The sequence below is a fragment of the Anas platyrhynchos genome, chromosome 28 (assembly GCF_047663525.1).
Source record: "Anas platyrhynchos isolate ZD024472 breed Pekin duck chromosome 28, IASCAAS_PekinDuck_T2T, whole genome shotgun sequence".
In the NCBI taxonomy this organism is placed as follows: domain Eukaryota; kingdom Metazoa; phylum Chordata; class Aves; order Anseriformes; family Anatidae; genus Anas; species Anas platyrhynchos.
In genome coordinates this window covers 167,771-193,578 of record NC_092614.1, presented here as the reverse complement: position 1 = coordinate 193,578, position 25,808 = coordinate 167,771, and the positions used below count along the sequence as shown (strand labels likewise).

The 25,808-nt window shown below is 51.2% G+C and overlaps 3 protein-coding genes and 1 non-coding gene across 10 annotated transcripts; 2 read left to right on the top strand and 2 right to left on the bottom strand.

Annotated features, from left to right (window-relative positions):
• Positions 1–6,387: 6,387 nt before the first annotated feature.
• On the top strand, positions 6,388–6,459 carry TRNAQ-UUG (transfer RNA glutamine (anticodon UUG)). Its single transcript has one exon. It is a non-coding gene; the product is annotated as a tRNA-Gln (tRNA).
• A 661-nt stretch (positions 6,460–7,120) lies between these two features.
• On the bottom strand, positions 7,121–10,212 carry GNGT2 (G protein subunit gamma transducin 2). Its single transcript, XM_005026145.6, has 3 exons — positions 9,929–10,212; positions 9,225–9,314; positions 7,121–8,859 (listed from the first exon to the last, which is right to left on the bottom strand). Exons 2-3 carry the CDS (start codon positions 9,306–9,308, stop codon positions 8,734–8,736), a joined length of 210 nt encoding a protein of 69 aa, XP_005026202.1. The 5' UTR covers positions 9,309–9,314; positions 9,929–10,212; the 3' UTR covers positions 7,121–8,733.
• A 114-nt stretch (positions 10,213–10,326) lies between these two features.
• ABI3 (ABI family member 3) lies at positions 10,327–16,503 on the top strand. 2 transcript variants are annotated; one of them, XM_005026143.5, is made up of 8 exons: positions 10,344–11,166; positions 12,080–12,247; positions 13,137–13,313; positions 14,020–14,102; positions 14,363–14,458; positions 14,895–15,076; positions 15,201–15,326; positions 15,542–16,503. In XM_005026143.5, the coding sequence occupies exons 1-8, from the start codon at positions 10,903–10,905 to the stop codon at positions 15,700–15,702; spliced, it is 1,257 nt and encodes a 418-aa protein (XP_005026200.3). In that variant the 5' UTR covers positions 10,344–10,902; the 3' UTR covers positions 15,703–16,503. The 2 variants fall into 2 exon arrangements, with proteins under 2 accessions (XP_005026201.3, XP_005026200.3); XM_005026144.6 differs by lacking the exon at positions 12,080–12,247 and having other exon boundaries at positions 10,327–11,166.
• PHOSPHO1 (phosphoethanolamine/phosphocholine phosphatase 1) lies at positions 16,489–25,230 on the bottom strand. 6 transcript variants are annotated; one of them, XM_027445578.3, is made up of 5 exons: positions 24,903–25,222; positions 24,042–24,254; positions 22,938–23,037; positions 19,920–20,036; positions 16,489–19,061 (listed from the first exon to the last, which is right to left on the bottom strand). In XM_027445578.3, the coding sequence occupies exons 4-5, from the start codon at positions 19,962–19,964 to the stop codon at positions 18,303–18,305; spliced, it is 804 nt and encodes a 267-aa protein (XP_027301379.1). In that variant the 5' UTR covers positions 19,965–20,036; positions 22,938–23,037; positions 24,042–24,254; positions 24,903–25,222; the 3' UTR covers positions 16,489–18,302. The 6 variants fall into 6 exon arrangements, with proteins under 6 accessions (XP_027301379.1, XP_027301376.1, XP_038024746.1 ...); XM_027445575.3 differs by lacking the exon at positions 19,920–20,036 and having other exon boundaries at positions 24,903–25,229; XM_038168818.2 differs by lacking the exon at positions 24,042–24,254.
• Between the last annotated feature and the right edge of the window lie 578 nt (positions 25,231–25,808).

Genomic DNA, 25,808 nt, shown 5'->3' with positions numbered 1-25,808 from the left:
CTTCTCCACTATGATGCTGTTAAATATTTTACAGAGATTTACCTCAGTTTTACTGAGGATAATCAATCAAAAAAAAAAAAAAGAGAACAACAGAAATAAATGGGAGCTACCTTTTTTATACAAACACACGCTAAGGAGAGAGAAAAAGTGAACAACCCTAATGAATGATAGGTGTGAACCTCTCCCTGTCTGCTTGAGGAGGTTCATGTGCTTTTTTTCTTTTAAAAAAAAAAAAAAAAAGAAAAAAAGAAAAAAAGTCCCATCTTGTTATTTTTTCATTATACCTGCAGGAAAACAACCCTTCCTTGAGTATTAATTGGAAATATATCGTTGGTGTTAAAGTCAATTTGTAAATGGCCAGCTGGCTCCCCAGCCTCACTCCTCTCTTCCGCTCCTAAACCCCACAGAAATTTTGGGTGCATGAGGAACACAGGATCAGGCTCACCTGTAGTGATGGAGAAGTGCTGGCCCTTTTCCAAAGAGATGGGAACAAAGGAGCAAAGCTAGGCAGTGGCAGCAGAAGGAAACCCCTGCCCACCTGTGCAGCACCTTCACTGGTACCCCTCCACAAGAAGGTGCTTCTGCCTGTTTTTCCTTCTCTTCCAGAGACTGGCATTTGTCCTAGGAAAAACGGTTTCTTATTTAAATCTCTGGCTCTCTACTTTTTACAGCCTTGCATAAATCAGTGCATTCAGACATCGGTGATTATATTTGTATTTTCCAACGGCAAGTGTTTTTGATAACTGGTGCGAACTATCATTGAGGGGAAAAAAAAAAAAAGAAAAAAAAACCACAATACTGATAATCAGATTGTTGCAGTGAGAAGATCTTGACACATACCTGAAGTCTGATGATTCAGGGACACCTTTGATGCTTTTCACCAGCAAAGGGCTGCAGGCACAAAGACACCTCAAGGCTGATCCCTTTGCCACCATTGCCTGAGGCTGTCTTTGTGGCAGCTAAGACATCACTGGTGCTGTCACATAAGAGTGAGTGGTTCTTTTGGGAATATCATTGTTTCCCTGAGGGAAGGCAGCATCAGCTGTGGTTTCATAAGGCAGACCTAGTTGCCGGGAAAAGGCAAGTCTGCTGCTGGCCGTTTCTCTTCTCCCCAGGTTGGGGAAGCACTTAAATACCTGCTTAAATTCCTACTGACATCCCATTGAGTTCAACAGGACTTCTGGAAAGCAACTTTGCTTTATAAAGTTATTCGCAGTAAGGAAGATACCTCTAAGCACCTCTGTATTTCTCCAGAGCCAACCTGAGCTGGGAACAGCTAAACCAGCATAAACCAGGATCCCCATCCAGACTAGTCATGAGGGCCAGGGGAAGGAGATGCAAGCAAGCTTTGAATTAGGCTTGGAGTGAAAAGCAGGAAACAAATCCCTAGTAAAACCTGAAAGCAAGCAGAAAGGAGGATAACTCCTCTTCAGTACCTCCTTCCTGACAGCTACTCTCTTTGCACTGGAAAAATAGGCAATCTGGAGGGAACCTCCCATAGGAGCCCTTCAATAGCAAGAAAATCAACCCACATCCACTGTCTGCTACATCTGATGAAGCCAGACTAGGACACAGCAGGGACCCAGGGCAGATGCTTGCTTGTGGCTTCATCTTCACTGAGGACCAGGGTGGTGAGCAGCACCAATTGCTCCTCTCCTGAGCTGCTGCCTCACTTTTGTACTATAAGATTTTTTTCTGCCTCATTTTATCCTCTTCCCCACTCCCCTCCCTTCCCCCCCCGCCCCCCAGGAGGTAGCAAACCCAGCCCTGCTCATCCTAGGTGCTGGAAGGGGTGGGTGCATGGCAGGGCAGTTTGTTTCTTGAAATTGTCCTTTCCTGTCAGATTAGAAAGTTTTTAATCTGAAGCAGGGGCAGGCATGTATGGAGCCTCTGGGATAGGAGAGGGGGAGTTTCTGGTTGCTGTCCTGGGGCTCATCAGATTGTGCCAGGGTGGGAGCTTCAGGCAGGAAGCGGTGCATGGGTAGAGCAGGGAGTTTGTTTCCCAGCTGTGCCACTGGCTGGCTCTGAGGTCGTAGGGCAAAACAGAAAGAAAGCAAATAAATAAATCTCTGTGCATCAGTTTCTCCCCAGTGGGAGTAATACTTCTTACCTACCTCACAGGCACGTTGTGAGGATTAACAAATTAATGTCTCTGAAGCACTTTGTGATCCTCAGTTCCATATACTAGGCAAAATATTGTTGCCAGGACTATCAACCATGGTGCTATGTGGATTTTTGGGGGTTCATCTCATTTTAATGCTATCATAATCTTGTTTTGTCATTCAGCTAGGGAAAAAGAGAAAACAAACAACAACAACAAAAAAAAGCCAAGCAAACAAACAACAAAACCCAACACTTGTTTTTCTCTTCCAAGTTCTGACCACTTTCTCATCCCCAAAGTGCAACTGAGGTAGGGAAGTGAGTTGGGGTTCAGCAGCAACAACTGAGCCATGCTCCCTCCTGGCAGTCATGATTGCAGTCTGACTGCACTGACAGGCTTGAAAAAGTTTTACAGAGTCAAAAAAGATGAAAATCCATTGTAAATACTGAAAAGAAACTGCTTCTAACATACACGTCATGTTTCCTGGGCATTACATTTTGGTTGTGTTTTAAGTTTTGAGTGGGGGAAAGAAAAATCAGTATAAGTTAGTCAGTTCCTCAGTGCCAGAATAAAATTCTCTTTTAATTTCTAGCTCCAAATATTGTGTTTTCTAGCTTCTGAAAAAAATAGTTCAGAAATGCAGACTTGTTGTAAAACAGTTGAAGATGTAAATTTAATTTCTTTGTTTTTAATGTAGTTCTTCCCTATCTGTCCCCTGGTGGTTCACAGAAAAGGCTTTTAATATTTTTGGAACTTTTTTTATTTTTTATTTTTATTTTCCCCCCCCAAAAAATAGTAACTGAGATTTTGGGATGTGTGGGATTTTTTTTTTCTTTCTTTCCCCCATTGTGGCTTTTGTTTTGTTTGGATGAAATCAGCGTGAGCCTGTGAAAAGTGCAGGTCCCTGAGAGGGCATAAGAATATTTAAACATCTTAATTATGTGCTTGGTTCTGAAGGCAGCTCGGGCAGAGCAAATGGCTGGGATGTGCTGTGCCCAGCCTGGCCCTGGGCTTTGCTGGAGGTGAAGAACACAGATTTGCTATGAGAGAAGGGCATGGTGACTGGCAGCGTGAATTAGTGCATGGAAGTTTCAATTCCATTTCAATTAAGCCTGACTGTCGAAAGTGGGTGGAAAAGTGCCCAGTGCTTAGGAAACTGCCTCCAAGCAGGTGCTTGCAAATAAACATGTTCAAGGCTCAAATGAATTCGGGATGTCAGATGGGCAGACCTGTGCAGCAGCTCACTGGGAGCAGAGCACCACAACAGGATAATTATTGTTAGGCAAAATGAGGATCTAAAGTTGCAAAACTCTCTTGAAGGAGTTAGCTGCTGTGGTACAGTGTGTAGGAGATGCACGTAGGAGATGCACATCAATGATGTGTAGGGAGGGAAAAATGAATCCCAACTCAGCCTTGAATAAGCCTTTCTTACTAGTTTTGGTGTTTATTTTTTGTTTGTTTGTTTGTTTTTAATAATTTGTGATTATGGGTAAGATCTGGAGCAGAGCAAAACCACCCAGAGGCTCTTAAATTGCGATTTTCGGAGAACATGCAGATGCAAGCTGGAAATGTACACCTGTGACCTGTCTCAAGGCTGACCCAATTGACACACAGGGAGGGTCTGGCACCACTGCCACATGGGAACTGCCTTGGTACAGTCTTCAAACACATCAGAAGACACATCCTTCCAGGTAGTGGAGAGGCAGGTTTGGTACCCTGTCCTTCCACTCCACAGTTAGGGAGCGTTGCAGTATAGAAGAGGAAAGAGATCTTATGAGGAAGGCTCCTGGGACCATTGGTTTGGGAGAGTTGCTGGTCAGGATGGGTGGTAAATTGGACTCCTTGAAAGTCATTGCTGACTTTAGTGTGCATTTGAACCCTGCTGCTTTACTGTACCTTAATGATTTTTTTTTTTTTTAATTTTCTTGAAGACAAATACCTCTCCGAGTTGTGGCAGGGCATGCCAGGATGCTTTGCCTGGTCTGCAGTGGCAGCCTGTCCCTGCTATCTATTGTGGCAGAGCAGTGGATTATGAACTGTAGAAAGTATTTGTGAGCTGCATTAGCAAAGTATCAACATGACCTAAAGATTAAAGGAATTTTTTTTTGCTAAAACAAAGCAAACAAACAAACAAACAAACAAAAAACAACAAATTAAGACCCCAGAGTCAGCTGTATGACAGAATTGAAGCCATTTTTTGACCGGTTTGGGTAAATGTTTTTGAAAAGCAACACTAAGTCCAGCAGGACATAGTTGGTAAATGTTTTCCATAGGGATGCAGCAGCATGGAGTGGGGAAGGGCTCACTGAGAGCTGCTGGCAGCACAGGAGCACAGCAGGTGCCGTATCCTGGAGGAGGTGGAGAGCAGCACTGGGTGCATCCAGCTCCTGTTGCTGTTCGTGGATTGTCCCAGAAAACTGGTGGGATTGGCTGGAATCAGTGCAGAAGCTAACTGTCAAAATCACCGTAATGTGTTTAAGTGTTCGTTACCAAGCAATTAAGCATATTGTTTCATTTGAAATGTATCTGGATTCATTATGAGATCAGATTTGTTGACTTCAGGAGGAAATCTGGCCCTAAAACATGACACGTACTGCCCCCCCCCCCCAACATTGCTTCTTTAACCAGCTCTGTTAGGCTGAATTGAAAACTGACAAATTTTAGGGTCACTCCAGGTGAGGCAAAACCCCAGATGAAACCCTAGAGTTTCTTGAAAGCCCCAAATGGCTGGTGCCTGTGGAGTTTGCCAGCTTCACTGCATGTCAAACACAGGGGCATGACCTTATATATAACCAAGTCATTTTTGTTTATCTACCTCTTAGCAACAATAGATTAAAACTAGATAGTGGCAACTCCACATGCTGTAGTGTAGGGAAAAAAAAAAAAAAAACAAAAAAAACCACACACACACACAAAAAAAACACAAAACACAAAACAAAACAAAAAACTCTTTTTTCCAAAGAAAAATGTTCTTTAAAAATAGAATTTATGGGCTTTCGTTTCACTTTAAAGTTGTCGTTAGTTGAAAAAGCTCCAGACCTCAGCAGTCCAAACTGTTTAGTTGTGACTGATTTTTTTTTTTAATGCTCAGTCTTCCATTACTTTTCCTTTTGAACTTTGATATTTACTTCTGTCAGCAGTAGAACTTCCATCCTCCTCAGTTCCCCAGTGTAGTGGGGCTGAACCCCATCTTGCATGGGTAGGAGATGCTAGAGAAATCGTGGTCAGTGTTTTTTTTCCCAGTGGCCATGTGTTTCTGCATCTCTTTTGGTGGAGGTTGATGGCAGTGCAAGGGGTGTCCTGAGCAGCACATCAGCCGTGCAAAGCAATGCAATGAATTGCAATGGAGCCAAATATGAGGTCCTGTTTTACTCCACGTCCTGACACCAGGAGCATCCAGCAGCGCTTTGTCCATGGGACAGGTGCATCCAAAAGTGCTCATCAACCCACTGAGCAAAGCCATGTCTCTTTCCAGCAGCTGCTCCAATGCAATTTCGAACTATTCTTCAAAAAAAGTTTGTACTTCATTGTAATGATACTGGTTTTCCTCCCTTCAGCTGAACATTTCTTTCCACCTTCCCCCTTTCTCTCCTACTTGCCTCATCTAATTCGTGTTCTACCCTTGTACTCTGGTGTGAGGCGTTTTGTTGGTTTGGATGTGGAGTTGGAATTATGGGCTCCATTTCTCTTCCAGCGAGGTTTTGCCACAAACCGCTTTACTCCGGTTTTTTGGTTGTTTTTATTTTTTATTTTAATAAAGAAGACAACAAACAAACAAACCAACCTAACACTGCTCCTGTGTGTTTTTCATCGAGTCGTGGGGAAGGAAGAAACCAAGGTGCTGGTGGGGAAACGGGTGGCCGAGGATGCGCGTGTGGGCGGCAGCAGCAGCGCCCAGGGAAACCTCGGAGGTTGCCGCCTGTTCTTCACGGGCGGCGGGGCGCAGCCCCGGTCTGTTGCACGACCGGGGTTTGTCGGAGCGTGCGGGATCCTCTCCTGGAACCTCTGCGGGGCGCTGGGCACGGGGCTCAGGCCCTTCGCAAAGCCCAATGCCCCCCTCCCCTTCGTTTCGGGCCACGGCGGCTGCCGCGGGCACCGGCGCCACCAGCCCGCAGGTTTCGTCGGGTTTGGCGGCGCTGCGGAACCCCGGCCCCCTCCCGGGGCAGCGGAGCGGCGCCGGCGGCCCCCGAAGGAGGCCCCGGGCCGGCCGCGGAGGCGAGGCCCGAGCGAGCACCCGGAGCGGCGGGGACGAGAGTCAAGACGCAGCGGCCAAGGGGCTCTGTAGCGGTCCCATGGTGTAATGGTTAGCACTCTGGACTTTGAATCCAGCGATCCGAGTTCAAATCTCGGTGGGACCTCGTGCCATTTTTGTCTCCGCCGTCCCGATAATTCAGCGGGAGGCGGTCGCGAAGCGGGGCGGGAGCGCCGGCACCGGGCCTGCCCCGAAAGCCCTCCCGTCCTCCCCTGGAGCCGGGCACCCGCACGCCTCCATTTCGTGCGGGGGCGCCGGCGCTCAGGAGCGCATGCGCGCGCGCACAGACAGGGCGGGGCTGAGGAGGGCGCTGCTCGGCTGCTGGCGCAGGTCGCGCGCGTGGCGTGACGCAGCCACCTCCCCGCGCTGCTATTGGCTGGCGGCGCCCCCGCCTCGGGGGGTTCCCTAAGGCGGGCTGCGGAGCGCTTCCCCGGGCGGCACCATAAATCCTGGCGGCGGGGGGGGAGGGGAGGGGAGGGAGTCCAGCTGCGGCCCCTGCGTGGGGTCGACAGTAGAGACACGCTCCCTACCCCCCCCCCCCCGGGGGGCAGCGCGTGGATCAGCCCGCCGCGGAGGGCGGGCCGGGGCGAGCTGGCGCTGCCGCAGGGCCCAGGGGGCTCAGCCGGGATTAACCCGGCCCGGGGCCGCCTGAGGCCTCCGCAGGGATTAGCGGCAGGGACGGGCAGCAAAGCTCTGTTCTGGCACAGGAGCTGCCTTTATTTATTTATTTACTATTTATTTATTTATTATTTTGTCTGGTCTTCATAGAGCAGGGGGATGCCTGAGGGTGCTCGTCGCTAGGTTTGAGCAGTTCCGAGCTCGTCCTGTCCAGACAGAAGAGACAGAGGCTGTGCTTCGAATGCACAGGGAGTGGGTTTATTTAGTGTAGGCAAGAGAAAGAACAAAACCTTTATTGATTCAGGTACTCGTGGCTAGGCAGGTACACAACACCAGACGCGGAGGATCTGTGTGGGTTCCCTCTGCGCTGCGCTCAGGTGGGGGCAGGCTCTGGGTGGCTGAGGCCCTCCAGTCCCACGGCCTCCTGCAGGGAAGCGCCAAGCATGGCCAGCAGTGGCCCAGCGGCCAGGGAAGCACCGCAGCTCCAGATGGGTTCAGGAGCGATTTCCCTGTGGGTGCAGCATTTAAAGTCGTCCCAAGCCCACCTCCATGCTCTTCTGGAGCCCCATCCGTGGCTGCTTTCTCCACCAGCATCATGAGAGACAAAGGCTATACAATTCTGCGCTATCAACTCTTCCCAAACAGCGACGTCCCATGTGGTGGGAGAGGTTTGTTCCTGCCTTCAATTTGTAGCAATTATCATTGCTGTGTTTTAAGTCTGACCTGGTGCATGCACCATCTCTGAGCAGAGGCTGTCTGGGCTGCCAGCTCCAAGTCATCCCTGCCACCGAGACATTGGGGGACAAGACTTTGCAGCACCACTACCTGTATGGAATTGGTCCATCCTCCCCACTTGCCCACAGCACAGCCTCAGCAGCAGAGGAGAGCAGATGGTAAAGCCAAGGCAGTGTGTGGAGCTGCCATAGCTGCAGGAAGGCCCTGACAGCTTGCTCTCCTGTGGCTGCTGGAGGGTTTTCCAGGGAGGAAGCAAGACCAAGAGGCAGGGTTAAGCTTTTGAACAAGCTGCCTGGAGCCTTGCACCTTCCTGTGTCTCACAATATGTTGGTTGAAGTCCGCAGACATACTCTGACCATCCCATGGCTCTAGATGCATTGTGGGTATGAGCTGTGGTCTGTAGGGGCGCTAGCATTAATGGGCTGGGGGTATACATCGTACTAAAGAGAATAAAGCTTCAGACCTCTGGAAGCCTCAAACTAGCAACAGTATATTGTCTGGCTGTGCCAGATGGGGAAACAGGGTAATAACTCAAGTGAGATCCCACTGGGAGCATTCTTCTGCAGTGAGTGGGAAGAGAGGGGCTCAGCTCGGGGCTTTGGAGCCTATACTGGTGTTGGTCTGCTTGGAGAAGTCTGAGACAAGGAACAGCCCTACGGTTTCATTAAAGCCCAGTTTGCTGCTGCCTGCTAAAAATACAGAAGTTTTGCTTGGCGGAAACCAAATGTAAATCAGTTACATGAGCATAAAAACACACTCTGCTCTGACTGCTGAACCTCATCTCCGGTGTTGGGGGGGAGGGGATAGCTTTTTTTTTTCCTCTTTCTTTTTTTTTTTTTTTTTCCCCTCTTTCTCTCTCTCTCTTTTTTTTTTTTTTTTTTTTTGCTACTTTAGATGCAACTATATATTGGTTCAGGACTCCCCAGTGCCAAGGTCAGACTACAGGAAAAGCAGGTTTCTTACAGTCTTGCCTCCTGCATGAAACAGCCCAGTTCCTGGCCAGGGCAGGGAGGGAGGAGAAAGGGTGTCAGCTTATTGTACAGCCACCCTTTTCCTTAAATGGGTTCTTGTCCTCAGGGACACCTTTCAACAGTGGGTCCTCTCCTGCCATGGATTCGACGTACTCCTTGATCTCTTTGCCGGTCTTGGAGACCTGCAAGGAAGGAAGGAGATGCCCCACATGGGTTACAGGAACAAGCCCTCACTGCAGACCTGTACTCTTGCTCGTCATCTGCCTACAAACCCAGTTGCTCCTTTGGGAGAGGAGAACTGTGGAGCTACCCATGGCTGTGGTATCCCCAAGAACATCCCCATGGGGCTGCAGCTACAGGACTGTGAGACATGAGGCTAAACCCCAAGAGGAAGCTTGTCTTGAGGCAATAGGTTTGAACTCACATGCTTGTGCCTGTATATGAGGTTTAATTTTAGGGGGTTGTGGTTTGTTTTCCTTTCATAGCACAATCAGGTCAGAACATTACCCCAGGGAAAGCCCATTTCCATTTTGGATGAAATACTCACCATTTGCCTCTCATTCTTCACCTCCTTTTTCAGCTGATCCAGTTCCATCTTCAACAGTTCCTTCTCTGTCATATCCTGAGCCATTTTGCCCTGTAACCACACATAAATGGCATTTGCTTAAATTATAGATGGGCTTCGCCTAGGGCACATTAGGACTATTACTTTGGCCGTAACACTATTGCAAATGCTGGTAACATCTCAACTACTCTCATGTTGAGAGAGGGGCTGAAGCTTTAGAAGCACAACAAAACAAAACAGAAAACACAACACACATTTCAAAACACTTTGTATTAACATCTGCAGTAGGCAGATTTTTGTTTGCTTGTTCTCACTAGACAAATCAAGCAAAAGGTGCAGTTTGAGGGCAGCTGAGGAGGATCTAGCCTAGTTCTTAAAGAGGTTTTTGCCTACCACAGAGGCTGTTTCCCAACAGCATGAGGAGACTAGTTCAGTGGGGCCAGCTGAGCCCAGAGAAAAACTAGGGCTGTTGGATTAGCAGCGCCTTAGGAGGACACAGATGGGAATGCATCAAATTTCTCAGTGCCTCCTGAACAAGCAGAGCAGCATAAATGCAAACTAGATTTATCTAGTGCGTCCTTTGCTTGGGCAGGAGCAGCTTTGCAGGTTTTCTGAGGAACTGCCAACTCATGAAGATAGAGGTGCCTACAATAGTGTTTGTACCTGGAGGAAGCAAAGCCACTTACCTACAGGGACGAGGAGCTGCCCCCTCTCAGTGGTGGAGCTGTTCAGAAACCCATATGTGCCGACAAGATGCCGTCCTTTGCACCCTCACTGTCCTGCTGTGGGCTTGAAGACTCCTTTGTATCTCCCAGCCAGTAGCAGGGAGCAGATGTCTTTGGTCCTTAAGCTGATAATAGACTCAGGCAAATAAGCTGGTCAGGTGTTGAGTATTAGCCTCAAAGCCCAGGGTAATCAGTGGTAGGGCTGCAGGGGAGGGTTGGGAGAGGGTGAGGGAAGGGAAGGGAAGGGAAGGGAAGGGAAGGGAAGGGAAGGGAAGGGAAGGGAAGGGAAGGGAAGGGAAGGGAGGGGAGGGGAGGGGAGGGGAGGGGAGGGGAGGGGAAGGGAGGGGAAGTGCTTTGCGAAGCTGATGGCTAAGGTACTTGTAAAGCCCCTGATTCCAACTGTGGATGTCTGAGTCTGTGTGGCAGTTAGATCCTGACCTGCCTGGCAGACATGGAGTAATGGGAACATCCCCTGTGCATGTTGGAGCAGGCGTCACCTGTTTCAGAAGGGATGAAGAGGAGGGGAGCTGGGGCAAGAAAACCATGAGGGGTTAGGGAGAAACTTGGGTAGCTCTTGGCCCTTGAGGGTGTGAGAAGCAGAGCCAGTGCTGGAGGAAATTCATCATTTCCCTCATCCTTGTACTCATATGTGAGGAGGGAGGCAAGCACTCATGGGTCTGTGGGCTCAGTATGGGTGTTTTGCTGCCATCTGTCCCATGCAAAATTGCTGAGGCTGTGAACAGAGCTCAGGAGGCCCTGGGGAAGTGCCTGCAGGCCACTCTTGTCCACTGCTCCAGTGGGATGGCTGTCAACTGTGACACAGGGCTCCCCTTCTAGCCCACCTCCCCACAGGCGAGTAGAGCTGGGGAAACACTCGCTTCCTCTCCTGGTGTTCCCCTGCGTCTCCCTGGCTTTCCCAGCGCCAATGCCTGAAGATGGCTGGAGAGGTCATATGCCTGTGGGGCATCCCTGTGGGGGCTGGGACATTGAGGGACCCGCAGGCCCTGCGTCAGCAGTGCTGCGAGCTTCAAAACCCGGCGCCGAGGAGGCTGGGGAGGAAGTGGGCGCTCGAGCTCAGCACCATGTCGGAGCTGCAGCAGCTGCAGCAGTGTGACATCCCCGCAGCCAGGCAGGTCCTGCGCGACAACCACTGCAATCTCCACCAGGTCGCTGACTACTGCGAGAGCAACTATGTGCAGGTGAGGGCGTTGAGGGACAACATGGGGTGAACTGTGATGTCGGAGTCAGCTAGGAGCCTTATCAAGCTTCTTATTGAGATGGTGGTACTTGTGGATGAGGGTGGGGGGTGGGAAGGGTGGTGTGATGGTGAAGACTCTTGGTGATGGCAGCTCAAGCCTCTCCACTCACTTCCTACCCAGCGGTGAAAGCTCTCAGGGTTTATCTTGTGCTTTGGTTTCTCGTAATGCTCCACAGATGCTTCTCTGCTCAGCTCTCAGAATTAGGACTGGGACAAAGGGAAAGTCCTCCAAGGGTTTTTGCCATCAGAGATAACCAGGGAGGGGACCATGAACACCAGCTCAAGCTGTCCCTGGGGTTGTGGAGGTGTCTCCTCACAGGACAGAGGCAAGCTGGGTATCTGCATAGGGCTCGTCCCCACCACATGTCTTGATGTAGAGTGGGCACAAAGCTCTGCTGCCATCGGCTTCCCTCCTCCTCCTCCCTGCCTTGATACCCTTGTGACCAGCTGAAGGAAAGGTGGTGCAGGGGCTTTTGGGATACAGTAGAAGGGAAAAGGGTTGCTTTGGCCCTGTGTGCTGAGGAGAGTGTCTTGACAATGGGGTCCCCTTGTGCTTTAAAGGATCCTCTCTTGGTGGCATCACTCACGCATGGCAGAACCCTGCATTGTGCCACTGCACCAGGACGGTGCTGTCCCTGTCCAGGGAGGAGTCACCGTCATCTCAGTGCCAGAAAAGTTGAGCACTGCTGACTGTCTGGTGTTTGAGTCCTGCTGGCTGAGCTGGAGGAACTGTGATGCATTTGGAAAGAAGAAGCATCTTCACTCCCATATGACCCCAGCATGCAGATGGTGGCAGGGGGGTGAATGTGACGTGGTGGTATCAGCTGGCTCACCAGGTGTGTTTTGCCCTCCAGGCGAGTGATAAGCAGAAGGCGCTGGAGGAGACAATGGCATTTAGCACCCAGTCCCTGGCCAGTGTAGCGTACCAGGTCAGCAGCCTGGCCACCACTTTGCTTCAGCTGCTAGACCTGCAGGTGGCCGAGCTGCGGAAGGTGGAGGCCAACATCAGCTGCGTGGCTCAGGTGTGTCTGTTCTCCAACCACTGACATTTCATGTTGGGTCCATGTTGCTGTGAGATTTGGGCCCTGAAAAGGGTGGGGTGGTCTCCAGAAAAAGGGACTGTTATTGAGAATATTTGGACAGCTTAAAAGGACTGGAGACCATCCTTCAACATGGTTTCAAGAGCCCATCAGAGTATCTTGCAGTGCTTGATCTCTCACCCCAGGGTGATGGTGGTCACCCAACAGGTTGTTGAAAGACAAGTCCACCTGGGGCTCAGAAACCGTTGTCTTCTGGGGGGTGGGAGGGAGCAGGCACTGTCTCAGTGTGGGTGTTTGCAAGTAATGGTGAAGGGAACCATGGGAGCCACCTGTAAAGCCACCTGCAGCGTGAAGCAGTCGTGTTGCTTTACCTGCTTTCTCCCCTCAAGGGAAACTGGTGTTATCCTCTTGGAGCCTGAGGACACTGGTGCAGAGCTCTGCAACCACCCACCTTCTTCCTGACACTTGAAAGTTGCCTGGAGCTTTTACTGCCATGGAAGGGAACTGGCAGTCACTCTGGAAGCAGCAGGAAGGTGGCCGAGACTTGCAAATTCCTCACCATTGTCTAATGCCTTTGCTCTTCCGTTTTAGGAAAGGCCAAATCCACTGCAGGTGGATATGGTGGCATCAATGGCATTGCTTGCCTCAATGAGATGTAGAATAGCTGGTTCTGACCCCATGACTTCTATGGGGCTCCACACAGGCCAGCAGGATCAGGCTGAAGCTTGAATTAGGCCTGATCTCTGGCTTATTTTATAGGCAGGGAGAGGGAGATGTGGGGAGGTCTGTGAAGGGCTGGTGGGACTTGGAGGGGGCAGCAGAGGCGGGGAGAACCCAGGAGGGGATGGTGGTGATAATGCCATCTCCACAGAGGATTGACATGCACAAGGAGAAAGTTTCTCGACGGGAGATTGGGTCATTGACCATCAGCAAGAGGTTTCCAGCCCACGAGAAGATCATGTCACCTCCCAGCCCACCCTGCCTGGAGCCCTACTACAGGAAACCCCTCAACTTTAGCATCCTGGATGACATTGGTCATGGCATAAAGGTCAGCATGGTGATGGGGTCAGCATGAGGAGGATGTCCCATGGAAAGGTGGAGGCTCAGATGGGCTTTCTCAGTCCCCAGTGACCTGGGGTTATGCTGGTGGGTGCACAGATGGGCTCAAACCCCTCCTGGATGGAGAAGTGTGTGTGTGTGGGGGTCTGTCTGTACTCTCCCCCAGCCCATCCCAGAACTCATCCCACTGGGGCTCAGTGGTCCTATCTTGGGGCAGGAGGAGAATAGGACATGGTAAAATGCAGCCAGAAAGACACAGAATGCTGGAGTTGCTTGGCCAAGGCTGGCAGCAATGCTGGGGCCAGGGCTGAGCCGCTGTGCTCTCACTCCCACAGTGCTTTTCCAGCACCGAAACTGCTCTCATCAGCTGCCCTTGCCAGAAGGTGCTGGGGGGGAAGGGTGGTGGCGGTGTTCAGCAGAATCACAAGTACATGAACAGTGTGAAACCACCACGGGGCTGGAGGGGAAGTGGCGGTGCTGGAGCTGCTGTTCCCACGGTGGCAACACAGCACTGCAGCACCAGCACTTTCTGCTGCTTGGCTGTTTCCGTCAGCTTGGGCAGCTCCCAGCTCCCTGGACCACCTGGCAGCATCCCTTGGGGAAGGGTGGAGCAAAGAGCACAGGGATGCTGCTGCCCACAGGGACATCGGGGTGCAGTGTGCTTGTCATGTGTCCGTGTTTCCTTCTGCCTGCAGGACCACAGCACCCAGCTCTCCCGCACAGGCACCCTGGCTCGGAAAGGGATTAAGTCAGCCACACAGTCTGCAGGCACCCTGGGGTGAGGCTTCCAGGGGCAGGGGGAAGGGGGTGCAGCAGTGGGGACTTTATCTTTCTGGACCAGCTGTGACCGTCAGGGCTAACACAATGCTGGTGTCACTGAGCAGGTGGTAATGGTGGTTACACAGCCACAAAGTGCACTACAGGTTCATGTGATGCTGCTGTCATTGGTGTCCTGTCCCTAACCCCATGCCAAGGCACTTTCTGTAAAGGAGGTGCAGTGGGAGGAGGAAGGGGGCTCAGTGGCTGCTCTGTTTTCAGGAGGAGCACCCGTGTCCCTGAGCCCATACAGCCACCTGTGGTTCCTCTGGGAAAGCTCTCCACAGCCTCGTCCACCTCCTCTCTGACATCAGTCAGGTACAGGCACAGTTCTGAAAGGCCCAGGGGTCAGTGGGCCTGGGGCAGCCATGGTCACCCTGCTGCTCTGGGGAGCTTCCACTTGCAGAGAGGTTTTGGTTTTATATATATATGTGTGTGTGTGTGTATATATATATATGTATATATATATACACATATGGTTTTGGGGAGTTTGAGATTCACCGCTCTAGTCAGTGCTCATCTCTAGAACAAAAATACCTTTAAAGAGAGGGTACATAATGGGGAAACTGACGCATGGAGTGAGGAAATGGTTTGCACAGGGTTAGCACACAGATGCTGAGGTCCCCTGACCATGGTGACCACAGTGGGTGTCACCCAGTGCTGGCATGGGGCAGGTGTCTGTGTTCAAAGACAAGGGGCTGAGCCACAGATCTGGCCTGGCTCCTCTGACCTGGCATTGCCTCTGAACCCCCAGCTCAACTGGAGCCCTGGGAGACACTGGTGAAGGCATCCCTGCAGCACCAGCGCTCCTGTCCCTCCCAGGGCCACCTCCCCTGGCTGCAGCCACTGTTCTGCCACCTTCACCTCTCCCCACAGACCTTCCCCCCCCACCGCTGGGGGACCTGGCCTTACCTCCACTGGACATCATCCCCCCAGGTGAGTGCTGAGGTGGTCCAGGGGTGCTCATCATGGGGGAAACAGGGATACAACTGTTGCATGCGGCCCCTGTTCCATGTGGAGCCCTTTTTCCCCCATTGTTTTTTTGGGGGGAAATTTGCAGTTTCTGATGACCTCGAGTCACCGCTGCTGCCACCACCGGCTTTGCCTGACTTTGAAGATTTCACCCCACCACTGCCACCAGATGTGGAGGAGCCCCCCTGGGTCCCAGCAAGCTACCTGGAGAAAGGTACAGCAGCTCTAGGTTCAGGTCCACCAGGATCCACCAGATTTCTTTGCCCCGTTGAGCCCCTGACCTCATCCACAGCACCAAGGGAGCAACTCTGCTCCCCCTAGAGGACAGCATGGAGGGGTTCACACCTTCTCTCCTGCCCTCCCTGGTGGTGAGTTGTCCTGGAGCTGGCCTTGTCCTGCTCCATGGCATTTCTCTCCCTCTTCTCACAGTGGTCACCCTCTATCCCTATGCACAGCAGAAGGACAACGAGCTCTCCTTCCAGCCCGGGGCCCTCATCTACGTCACACGGAGGTACTCGGATGGATGGTGTGAGGGCGTCATGGGCGAGGAAGTAGGTTTTTTCCCTGGCAATTATGTGGAGCCCTTCTGAGTGCCAGGGGTAGGCACCCTCTGCACCCCCAACCCCTGATCACCCACCTGGCTCAGCTGCATCCACTCATGCTCAGGCTGCAGGAGGTATGGAGGGCTCTGCTATGCACTGAATTTTGGCTTTGCACAGATGGTGTTCTGCACAGCTCAAAGCTTTTGCTGCAGCATGGTGAGGGCAGCCATGCTGGGGCTCCATCTCAGATGCTGCGACCCTCACTGCTGCACCCTGGCAGCCTCCAGCACCAAGCACATCCCCACTGCCTGCTCCCTGCACCTCTCTCACCCATGTTTTATTTTTTATTTACACCAGAAATCACTGCTGATAATGTGGTAAAGGTTCAGCACTAGGGCAACTCAGCTCTCCCTTATGCTGCCTGAAACGTGGAGGGCAGCAAGCCTGAAATCCCTTGGACTAGCCCTGGTGATGCTCTCTGGGAGGCCCCAGGGTATAGCAGAACCAAAGCTCAGAAATCATGAATGATCATGGGTGCAAGGAGGACAGAAGCACTCTAGCAGTAACCCCAAAGAAAATGCTTGTTGTGCCCAGCTGCTTGAGTAATGGGGAGAGGGTGGGTGGGGTGGGGGGAGAAGCCGAGCCAAAAGACGCTGCAGAACACTATTTGTATAATTGTAACCCAGCCCCATTCCCTGTGCCCTCCCCTCCCCCCCCCCCCCCCCATCTGCCTCCTTCAGCAGTCCAAGGAAGAGAAATGCCATGTACATGCACCTCACAGCCATTTCAGCCATTTCACACCCAGGTTTATGTTCTGGATAAAAATAAACTGTGTATCTGTAATATATAGATATATATCTATATACATATATATGTATTTTTTTAATACCATGGCTTTGAGTTCCACACAGTTGAACAGGGTCCAGAAGAGGAAGAACAAAGAGAGAGAAAAATTAAATAAATGAGGAACAACTCAGGGCTGCTTTGGTTATTTCCTTACCGCTCAGATTTGTTGCCAGGATTTCTATTCTTTGAAGTAGTTACAAATCACCCTCTGGGGCCGTTAAGGCTGTGGATAAATCCAGGAAAAGCCAACACCAGAGAGCAACAAATGCTGCAGGTCCCCCCTGCAGAGTGCAATTAGAAGGGGCAATTAATACTGCAGTGGGGCAGGAGGGCACAGAAGGTTTAGCCTCCAGGGATCCAGTACCAGAAGAAATGCCAAAGCACCACACCTCCCTCTCCAGCTGGTGGGTAGTTTCAGCACCTCTTGACCAGGTCACACCTGAAGTCACAGGGGAGTCAATACGATTCAGCAAACACAAATAGACAGCTGGTAAGATTGTCTCAATGTGGAGGAACCTGTCTGCATCAAGAATGCAGGGGACCTTCTGCCCTGGAAGTGAAAGCAGCGGGTGGAAGAAGAAAGTGAAGTCAGGTCCTCTTCCCTGTAGTGGGACATGGCCTTTGTGCCCATACCCTGGGAAAGTGGGGTGGGGGCAATGGGAGCTAAAGAATCATAGAATGGCTTGGGTTGGAAGGGACTTTAAAGATCATCCAGTTCCAACCTCCCTGCCATGGGCAGGGATGCCACCCACCAGATCAGGTTGCTCAGGGCCTCATCCAATCTGGTCTTGAACACCTCCAGGGATGGGGCATCCACGACCTCTCTGGGCAACCTGTACCAGTGCCTCACCAGCCTTTGAATGAAGAATTTCCTCCTAACACTGATTCTAAATCTCCCTCTCTTTTATTTCTTTTTTAGTTTAAAACCATTCTCCCTTGTCCTGTCATTATCTGACTCAGCAAAAAGTTGCTCTCTGTCTTCTTTATAAGTCCCTTTTAAGTACTGAAAAGTTGCAGTAAGGTCACCCTGGAGCCTTCTCTTCTTTAGGCTGAAGAGCCCCAGCTCTCTCAGCCTTTCTTCATAGGAGATATATATATATATATATATTATTTTTTTTTTTTTTTTGCAAGGTACCACCTTTCCAAAAGACTTTCTGCAACTCTTCTTCCCCACCCCCACCCCACCCCAGAAAATAAAGTCTTAAGCAACAATTAACTCCAGCAAAAGGCTCACCAGCTGAGCAGGGAGGTGTGAAGTGTATGGCAAGCTGTGGAGCCTGGGACAGCACAAATTTCATGGATTAAATTTCTAATAGCTTCCTGAAGAGGCAAGGAGCCCTCATAGCATCAGGTTGAAGGTGACAGCACGCAGTTTCTGCGTGGCAAGCAAAGATGAGCAGGAGGAGAGCAGGGTAAAGTCAAGAGGAAGCATGTGCAGGGCTCAGCCTTCAAGAAAGCTGGCTTCTGGATTTTAAAGAATTGCTCTTGTGAAGTTAAAAGGGAAAAACAAAAAACACACTGTTAGTGTTGTCAAGCACCGACACTGGAGTTGATGTCCAAGCTGCATAGAGAAGGCGTCATCTCAACATGGCAATGGAAAAGGGAAAGGCTGGGGTGAGGGGTGGGTAGAGAAAGTGCTTTTACTACTGGGGAGAAAGGAGCGTGGAGAGGAAGGCAGGAAAGCAGCCCAGGAATCAGAGTCCCAGTGAGTAGTGCCAGATGATCATGGAGTACAGGACCTGACCCTCCAGGACTCTCCTCTCCCAGATGCTTATGGTAAACAAGCCTCTTTTGAGCTATCTTCAACACTTCTTGAGGACATCCTGGAGATAGCGGGTGACCTCTGTAGCTGACTCCCAGGGAACAACAGTGGCCTGGAAAGCTCCAGGTTGCTTATTCTCCATCTCTTGCATCATCCGGTGCATGGGGTAGCCCTTCCGTGGGAAAGCAATATCAGCTGAAGTCAAAGTCACAGAAGGGCAGAAGTCATTGGCACCGTCTCCCACATAAAAGACCCTCTCAAACTCCACCTCTTCCTGGGCTCTCTCTGCCAGATACTCTGTTAGGATTTTGCGTTTGCACATGTTGGCTGGGCAGTCAAGGCACTTGTGGCTGTGGTAGGGCCCCAAGGTGAAGTACCCTCTTTTGTCAAAGCTGGATGGGTTGCTGAAGATTTTGCGGAAGAGAGAGTAGAAACCAGCTGCCCTCAGATTGCATTCAATGCCAAACATGTTGGCATCGGAGATGAGGATGATCTCAAAAACTTCATGGTTCTTGGAGAGGAACTGGAAGAGGTCAGGCATGCCAGGGGACAGGGGAATGTTCTCATATACAGTCTTGAAGTCCCCCATCTTGACACCTTGGTCTCCCATGTACGTCAGGACACGCTGCATGTACTCGTTGTAGAAGCCCTCACAGAAGGTCTGCCGGATGTGCTCTGGAAGTGCCTGCCCTGGTGCTGCCCTGATGATGGAGTCATCACTGTTCTCATTGATGATGGTCTCATCAAAGTCGAAGATGAGGAGGTACTTTGGAGGCTGGGAGCTGGCCATACCAACACCCTGTGAGGTGGAAGAGTAAAGCCCAACAGTTAGTCCAAGGCGCTTTGCTTTGGACCCAGCACAATGAGGGCAATAAATACAATAGCAAGCGGCTGCCAACTCCACAGAGCACTGTTTCTTAGCTAAGTTATCATTGCCTGTCTTTTGCCATGTCACTTGTTAACCCCGCTGAGGGTTGGGGGGGGGGGGGGTAGTCCACTGCTGACATACCTTAGCCTTAACTCTAAGGTGTTTATTCTTCCTACAGAGAGATCATTTTGCTACTGCTAATTCCTTTACTGCAGTCAAGGTGGTTGGTGTGCTAAGCTACCACCATACATGTCCTTCCAAAGGACATGGACAGCATTAGCCTTGGGGAGTTTATGTGCAGCAAGGGTCCTGTGGAGGGGACGGAGCAGTTTGCTCCCCACCCCACCCCTGTCACACCTGCAAAACGGGATTTGTGTCCCTGTAAACCCCTCTTGCTGCTCCTTCTTGTAGGCTCACCTGTTCAAGGACAAGTCTGGCTCTTCCTAAGAGGAAAAGACTTTGCAGGTTAATTTTTGCTCTGTCACCTGGATGTGGTTTGCCTCTGGGTTGGGCTCTGCAGGCACCATGGGCTCCCAAGAGGCCCAGGGTAACTCAGAGCTGGGGCCTGCCTGTCTCTAAAAACAAAGTAAAACCACGTTGCTGACAATGTGTGAAGCCAGAGAGCCCCAGCCTCTCAGTGTTGAACCCAGCAGCATCTGCTGACTGCCCCCAGCTGGTCTCTGTGCACATCTCATGTGTGTCAAGAGATGTGCAGGACAGATACTTTACTTCTGCTCCCTGACCCTGAGAAGAGACAGAGAGGTCAAAACAGATGAGAATCACACTGACCTTAAACAGGCATGGCAGCCCAACACCCTCACAGCACCTTTTCATTTTAAGACCATCACTCTCCAAGCACCGCCTTGATGAAGGTCCTGTTTAGGGCTCTTTGTGCTGGTCTCCTCACTGCAAACCACAAGGGTGATGTTGGTTAATCACTTTGTTTTCCCTGTCTGTCACCTTTGGATACTGTGTCAGAAGTCACAATGCACTCAGAAACATGTGGCTCCAGCTTGCCAACGTGGAGTGGTGCACTGAGTTGTCTATGTCCTGCAGTGAGCTTCCAAGCTCGCAACCTTTTATACCAGGAAATAAACAATTAAATGCCTCTGTAGAGAGCAAGGTGAGTGGGCATGCACCTGAGCCCCCTTAATACTCCCAAGTGCTCAGGCTTTGTCACATATTAAATATACCGCTCAGCAATATACCCTGCCAACATGTCCTGTTCCGTGATTGTCCTGATTTTCTTCCAGTATAGTTTGGGTCGTTTTTAATTTAAAAAAAAATAATATTTTTTTATTATTTTTTTTTTATTTTTAAAGGGAGTAATTATCTTGGAATGAAAAAAGGGCTCAGGCAGCTCCAGTAAAGACATGCCAGTCTGCCAACCCAGAGCAAAGTCAGGCCCCAGACTACTTCCCCTGAATTGTGCCGACCTCTTGTGGTCCATAGTGATAAAAACAGAGTGACAGAAAAGCTCAGAATGCTAAACCTCACAGATCAACCTCTCTGGGAACTTTGTCAGACAGTCAGAATAAGGAAAAACATACTGGGAAGTGGGAAATTTCAATTGTTTGCTAGTACCGCATCTTAGCTGAAGCTAGGAGGATTTCAATGTTTTTTTTTTTTTGACATTAGCATCACAATAGGAAGTTTGTTATCTGAAGGTGATTTATTCAGGATGTGTCTAGTTTTAATTCTAGCATCAGGTTATTTTGGCCACAGTTGCTGAATCCACCAAAACAAAACATAACTGCAAAGCAAATATAGCATACTGCAAAAGAAAGTGGTCACTCAAAATTAAACCCCAGTTTAAAATTTTGTAAAAGCAACTTTTTATGAAACCTTCAAACCAAAATCTAGTTACTCAGATTCATAGAATGGTTTGGGTTGGAAGGAACCTTAAAAATCATCCAGTTCCAGCCCACCCACAATGGGCAGGGATGCCTTCCACTAGGTCAGGTTGCCCAAACTAACTTCTATGTTAAAATTTTCCATCAGAAGATGATGCTTATTAACAGACACGACTTGAAACAAAATGAAGTTACAGACAGCCTGGAGGTAAAATTAGTCATTGTGATTTTCAAGTCCAAATCAAAAGAAACAAGAAAAAAAATATTAAATGTGTGTGGAAGAGTAATTGCATTTTTTTCCTTTTAATTCTAAAGTGGCATCAACAGTGAAAAAATAATTTTGGTTCAAACCATAAGGATGCATTATGGTAGCAAGTCACAGGCACATGGAAAGAGCCCTGGAACAGCTGGTTAGAGCCCCCATGGATGACAGCAGTTACAGGCAGCTATAAGAGATGATGTGGCTATAACAAGCTTATCTGACTCCTGAAAGAGCTTTCTTGGGTCTAAGATTTTTGTATTTAGCAAACAGAAAACAGAACAGATTTCAACAGATTCCACACATGGGCAGATGAGGTTGAACATAGATATTAACAGAAATCTTATAGTAGTTTATAGTCCCTTTAGCGTTTGTCATCTGAGGTTCCCCAATCCCCTTATATGTAGTCATCTCTCCCAAATTAAAGTTTTGTTATAAATATTTGAAAACAAAACAAAAACAAACAAACAAACACAAATCTATGAGCTGGAGAAAAGCCAGGTTGGTTCATTTTAGCTTGGCATCCTTTTAGAGCTGACCAGCATGAGGTCTGAAGGACCATTAGCCACCCAGGTCTCATGTGAATTTACCCCATTGCAAGCTCCTCCCTTCAGTGACATCACTTTACTCTCACTGAAGTGCCATGGACATCAATAGCCCCATTGGGGATAAATCTAGCTGTGCCCATCAGCTGGAAAACAAAATCAGTTGCTCCACCAGGCTCATTGCTCCCAGTGTTGCCAGCACTGACACTGCAGTGACGTCCCTGTTACCCTGAAGAGCCTCAGACCAGCCCCAGGGGTTTGAGGTGAGTGCTCAGGCAGCGGCATCCTCCATCCAGGTCCCTCCAACCCACTCGAGTACCCACAGACATGTTCAGAGATGAAATCTGGCAGACAGGAAAATGAAGCATCTGGGGACAATGAAATATCCCACCCCTTGCTCTGAGCAGATACTCTCCTTTCCTGGACCGTCCAAGGTTGTGGCAGAAGCATGAGACCACTGGACCATTTTCAGTGTCAACTTGGATTCTTGCTGCCCCATCCAGTGGCAGGAGATATGAGTGTCCCTGCCATGCTTCAGCAAGAGGCCTCTTCCAATCTCAGCCCTCCTTGACACCACTATTAATTGCATCAATACGTGCATTACTTGTATGAGAGGAAGAAATAAAATCTAAGACAGTGTTATTTTGTGAATAAAGATCCAGAACGGGACTTTTCACTGCTGGCCTTCAGGGTAAGGCTGGAGAAATCATGTTTTTCCCGTGTGCTGTTTTCTCCTTACGATTTGGAAACATGAGATATCAGAATTAAATCTTCTTAAGAAATTGATGCTCTTTCTCTCCATCTAAAGATAACCAGGCTGAACTGTAGCTACATTCCAAGATTTGGCAACAGCCACATTAAACCCAGACTCTGCCACAAGGTGGAAGGCAGTAGAGACAAGACAAAATACTCAACAAACGTCCCCGCTCTGAAGTACTCTGACAAATACAGCCAGGAGCATGGGGAGGCTGTGGTGCTAGCAGGCAGGGTGGGCACAGCTGACTCTGTATGGGCTGGGGGGGAGCCCAGGCTTCCCTTGTGGTGGTGCGTATGACCAAATCCCTCCACAACTTTGCACCTCACGGCTCCATGAAGCAGCAAGCCATGGTACCGCTCCCACCAGAGCTATTTATACACAGAGATGACTCACCAAGCAACTGCTTCCTGGAAGTGTCCTTCCACCTTCTGTAAAAAAGAAGTCCTTCCAAAATAAAATAAAAGTGGCCGTGCTTCCTAACATTATTCAAAGCCTGAATGTTGAAACAGAAAATGAAACACAAAGGGTTAAACAAGCAATTCAGGATGAGGGTCAAAATACGCCTGATAAAAGCAGTGAGCTGTTGGTGTCACGGACAGAAGAATTTCCCAGGGTAGTTTATCCCTAAAATCTTGATGTTTTCTGTCCCTCCAGTCATTCTCAGGCATCTTTCTGCCTCACAGAGGCCCAGAGTGGAAAGGCTGGAAACCAGGAGTATTTGCCTCCCTTGTTATCTCCACAGTTACTGCTGTGCATCCCAGGGGAACTCCACCCTGCCATGGGATTTAGGGCTTAATCCTGTAACGGGTTCAATGCAGGACAAGTTGCAGGGAGAAGAGCAGCACTATGCTGCACGCTCACCCTCTGCTGCAGGATCAGGCCCTGCGCAAATGCAGACAGGGATCAGCACCTGGTTTCGGAGCTGGCTACTTCTGAGCTTTGAAAGCAAATGGGGCACTGGGGCATTTCCCTGTTGTAAGAACAGTCCCTCAAGCAGATTTTAATCACCCTGCTTACTCTACTCATCTGCTCGTATGTTTTTAAGCTTATCAAACCATTTGATGTTTCTGGAGCGTACAACCTTTTTTTAAAATTCAAAATCCAACCATTGACCTTTGGAAGACTTGTTTGACTACCCACTAGAATAGTATGAAAGTAAAAACAAGAGTCCTGTTGCCCCAAAAGTAAAGGAGAGGAAAATATTCCTCTCTAGCACAGACACCAGCACCACTGGACAGTTTTGCTGCTCCTGGAATTAAACCAGACCTGCTTGTGTCCCTGGCTCGGCCCATTTGTCAAACAGCTCCTGAACCAGAAGCTAATGAGCAAACCAGTAACAAATACCCAAACACTGGAGCTCAGAGCAGCACATCTCAGCCAGCCCTCACCCCATCTGCACGGTGTGGTGCCTAATTCCTGCCCTCCCCTCCACAGCGTCCTGTACCCCATAGCTCTCACTGCTCCCCGAATTCCTTTTGCAAAAGCAAATTAAAACACCTTCCCCGCAGCCACTGAGGCCAGGACTTGTCCTCCCAGCTCCCTTCCCATGCGTTCGGATGGGGCATTGCAGACACTCCAGTCACTCTGGGTGATGGGATGTTCCTTTCTTCCCCTGCTCTGTCTAGCAGAAAGCAAAACACAGCGTGCTCCCAGCCAAAGGCTCCCGAAACAAGCGTCAGGGCCAAAGCACCGCTCTCTGACACCACGATTCTGAAAAAAAAAAAAAAAAAAAAAAGCCGAAGCAGGTTGTTTTGGCCCTGAAACGCTGCACTTGGGAGGTGACGAATGCCGGATCCAGACGGATGGTGGCTGCTTTGCAGAGTCCAAAATCAGCTCCCAGAGCCCGGCCCGGCGCCGCCGCTGCCGCCGGGCACACGCGTCCCCGGGGGCCGGCGGGCACCGACAGCGGCCGCTGCGCCGAGTCCGAGACCGACGCGTCCCGAACCGCTGCCCGCCGCCAAGGAGAATGGCAGGTGCCGGTGCCAGCTCCCTTGTGGCCGCTCCTCGGGACCCGCCGGTACCGGCGACAGCCGCGGCAGGGCTGCCTCACGCGTGATCGGTGCCTGGAGGCTCCTGCCGGGTACCGGCACCTCCCGGGAGCGGCACCAGCCTCAGCGCTCCTCGGGTAGCCCCGCCGGATCGGTGCCTTCCAGGACCGGCACTGGCCGCCGGAGACTCCTCCCGAGCGGGCACCTCTCGGCACCGGCACCGGTCCCGGCAGATCGGCGCCCCCCGGAGCAGGCACCCGGCTCCCCCGCGCACCGCTCGGAGTCTTCGACCGGGGTCGCCACCTCCCGGTCCCGGCGCCAGCCGTTCCGGTGCCGACTCACGCCCGCTCAGCCCCCAGACCTTCCTTACCGGCTCGAAACCTCCCCGGCGCGCCCGGGTCCCGCCGGTGCCCGTAGGCGCGCTCCCAGACCCGCGCACCCGCCGCGATCGGAGCCGGGCACCGGCGGCTCGGGAGCGCCTCGGGGCCAGCGCCGACGCCGGGGCTGCCGCGAGCGCGGCCCCTTTAAAGCGACGCAGCGGAGGCCCCGCGCCGCTCCACGGGACAACCGCAGTCCTGCAACGTCACCGCCCGCACAGCCAATCGCGGCCACGCCGGCGCACACCAAAGGAGGCGGTGCCCGCCACAGCCTCGCCCCTACCGGCGCCCTCCCGCAGACGGGGGCGCCGGCAGCCCGGCCCTCCCCCCCCACCCCCCGCGGGCCGGGCTTCGGCCCCCCCCGCGCTCCCCGGGCCGCCCCGGCACAGCGCCGCCTGGCCCGGGGCGCGGCCGGCCGCAGGACCGCAGGGAGCACGGCGGCCACGTCCTCGCCCCGAGCCGCCCCCTGCTCCCGGGCGGCGCGGTCCCTGGGGGTTCGCAGCCCGCGCCATGTGTACGGGAGGCACCGGCGATGCCAGGGGGCGCGGAGCCGAGCTCGGCCACAGGCTGCAAGCGGAGGGCGTGGGCAGGGAGGGGCCGTCACAGCGCGGCCTTCGCAAACGTGTACTTAGCGGGCTGCCTGAGGTGGGGTTTGTGCCTCGCTTTTTAATTAACGACGTCTAAAAAAAGGACGCAAACCTCAAGAGAGCTGCAAACAGCGCGGCCTTCTGTACCCGGGCTGGGTGAGGACCGCTGAGCCTCCCCACCCCGCTGCCAGCTGCTCTGGGGAGAGCCACGTTGCCCAAGTGCTCAAGCTGTCCTTAGACCTTCAACATTTCCCCCTCTCTCCAAAATTCGGTTCCAGCTCCAACCGACCAGAGCACTAAAGCAGCCCAACT

Coding starts and splice junctions, on each gene's coding strand:
- GNGT2 (XM_005026145.6), bottom strand. CDS start 9,308: ATGGCTCAGGATATGACAGAGAAGGAACTGTTGAAGATGGAACTGGAT. Junction 8,860..9,224: donor TGAAGAATGAGAGGCAAATG/GTGAGTATTTCA, acceptor CCTTCCTTGCAG/GTCTCCAAGACCGGCAAAGA.
- ABI3 (XM_005026143.5), top strand. CDS start 10,903: ATGGCTGGAGAGGTCATATGCCTGTGGGGCATCCCTGTGGGGGCTGGG. Junction 12,248..13,136: donor ACATCAGCTGCGTGGCTCAG/GTGTGTCTGTTC, acceptor CCATCTCCACAG/AGGATTGACATGCACAAGGA. Junction 15,327..15,541: donor AGCAAGCTACCTGGAGAAAG/GTACAGCAGCTC, acceptor CTCTTCTCACAG/TGGTCACCCTCTATCCCTAT.
- PHOSPHO1 (XM_027445577.3), bottom strand. CDS start 23,027: ATGTTAGGAAGCACGGCCACTTTTATTTTATTTTGGAAGGACTTCTTT. Junction 19,062..22,937: donor TTCCAGGAAGCAGTTGCTTG/GTGAGTCATCTC, acceptor TCCACCTCACAG/GGTGTTGGTATGGCCAGCTC.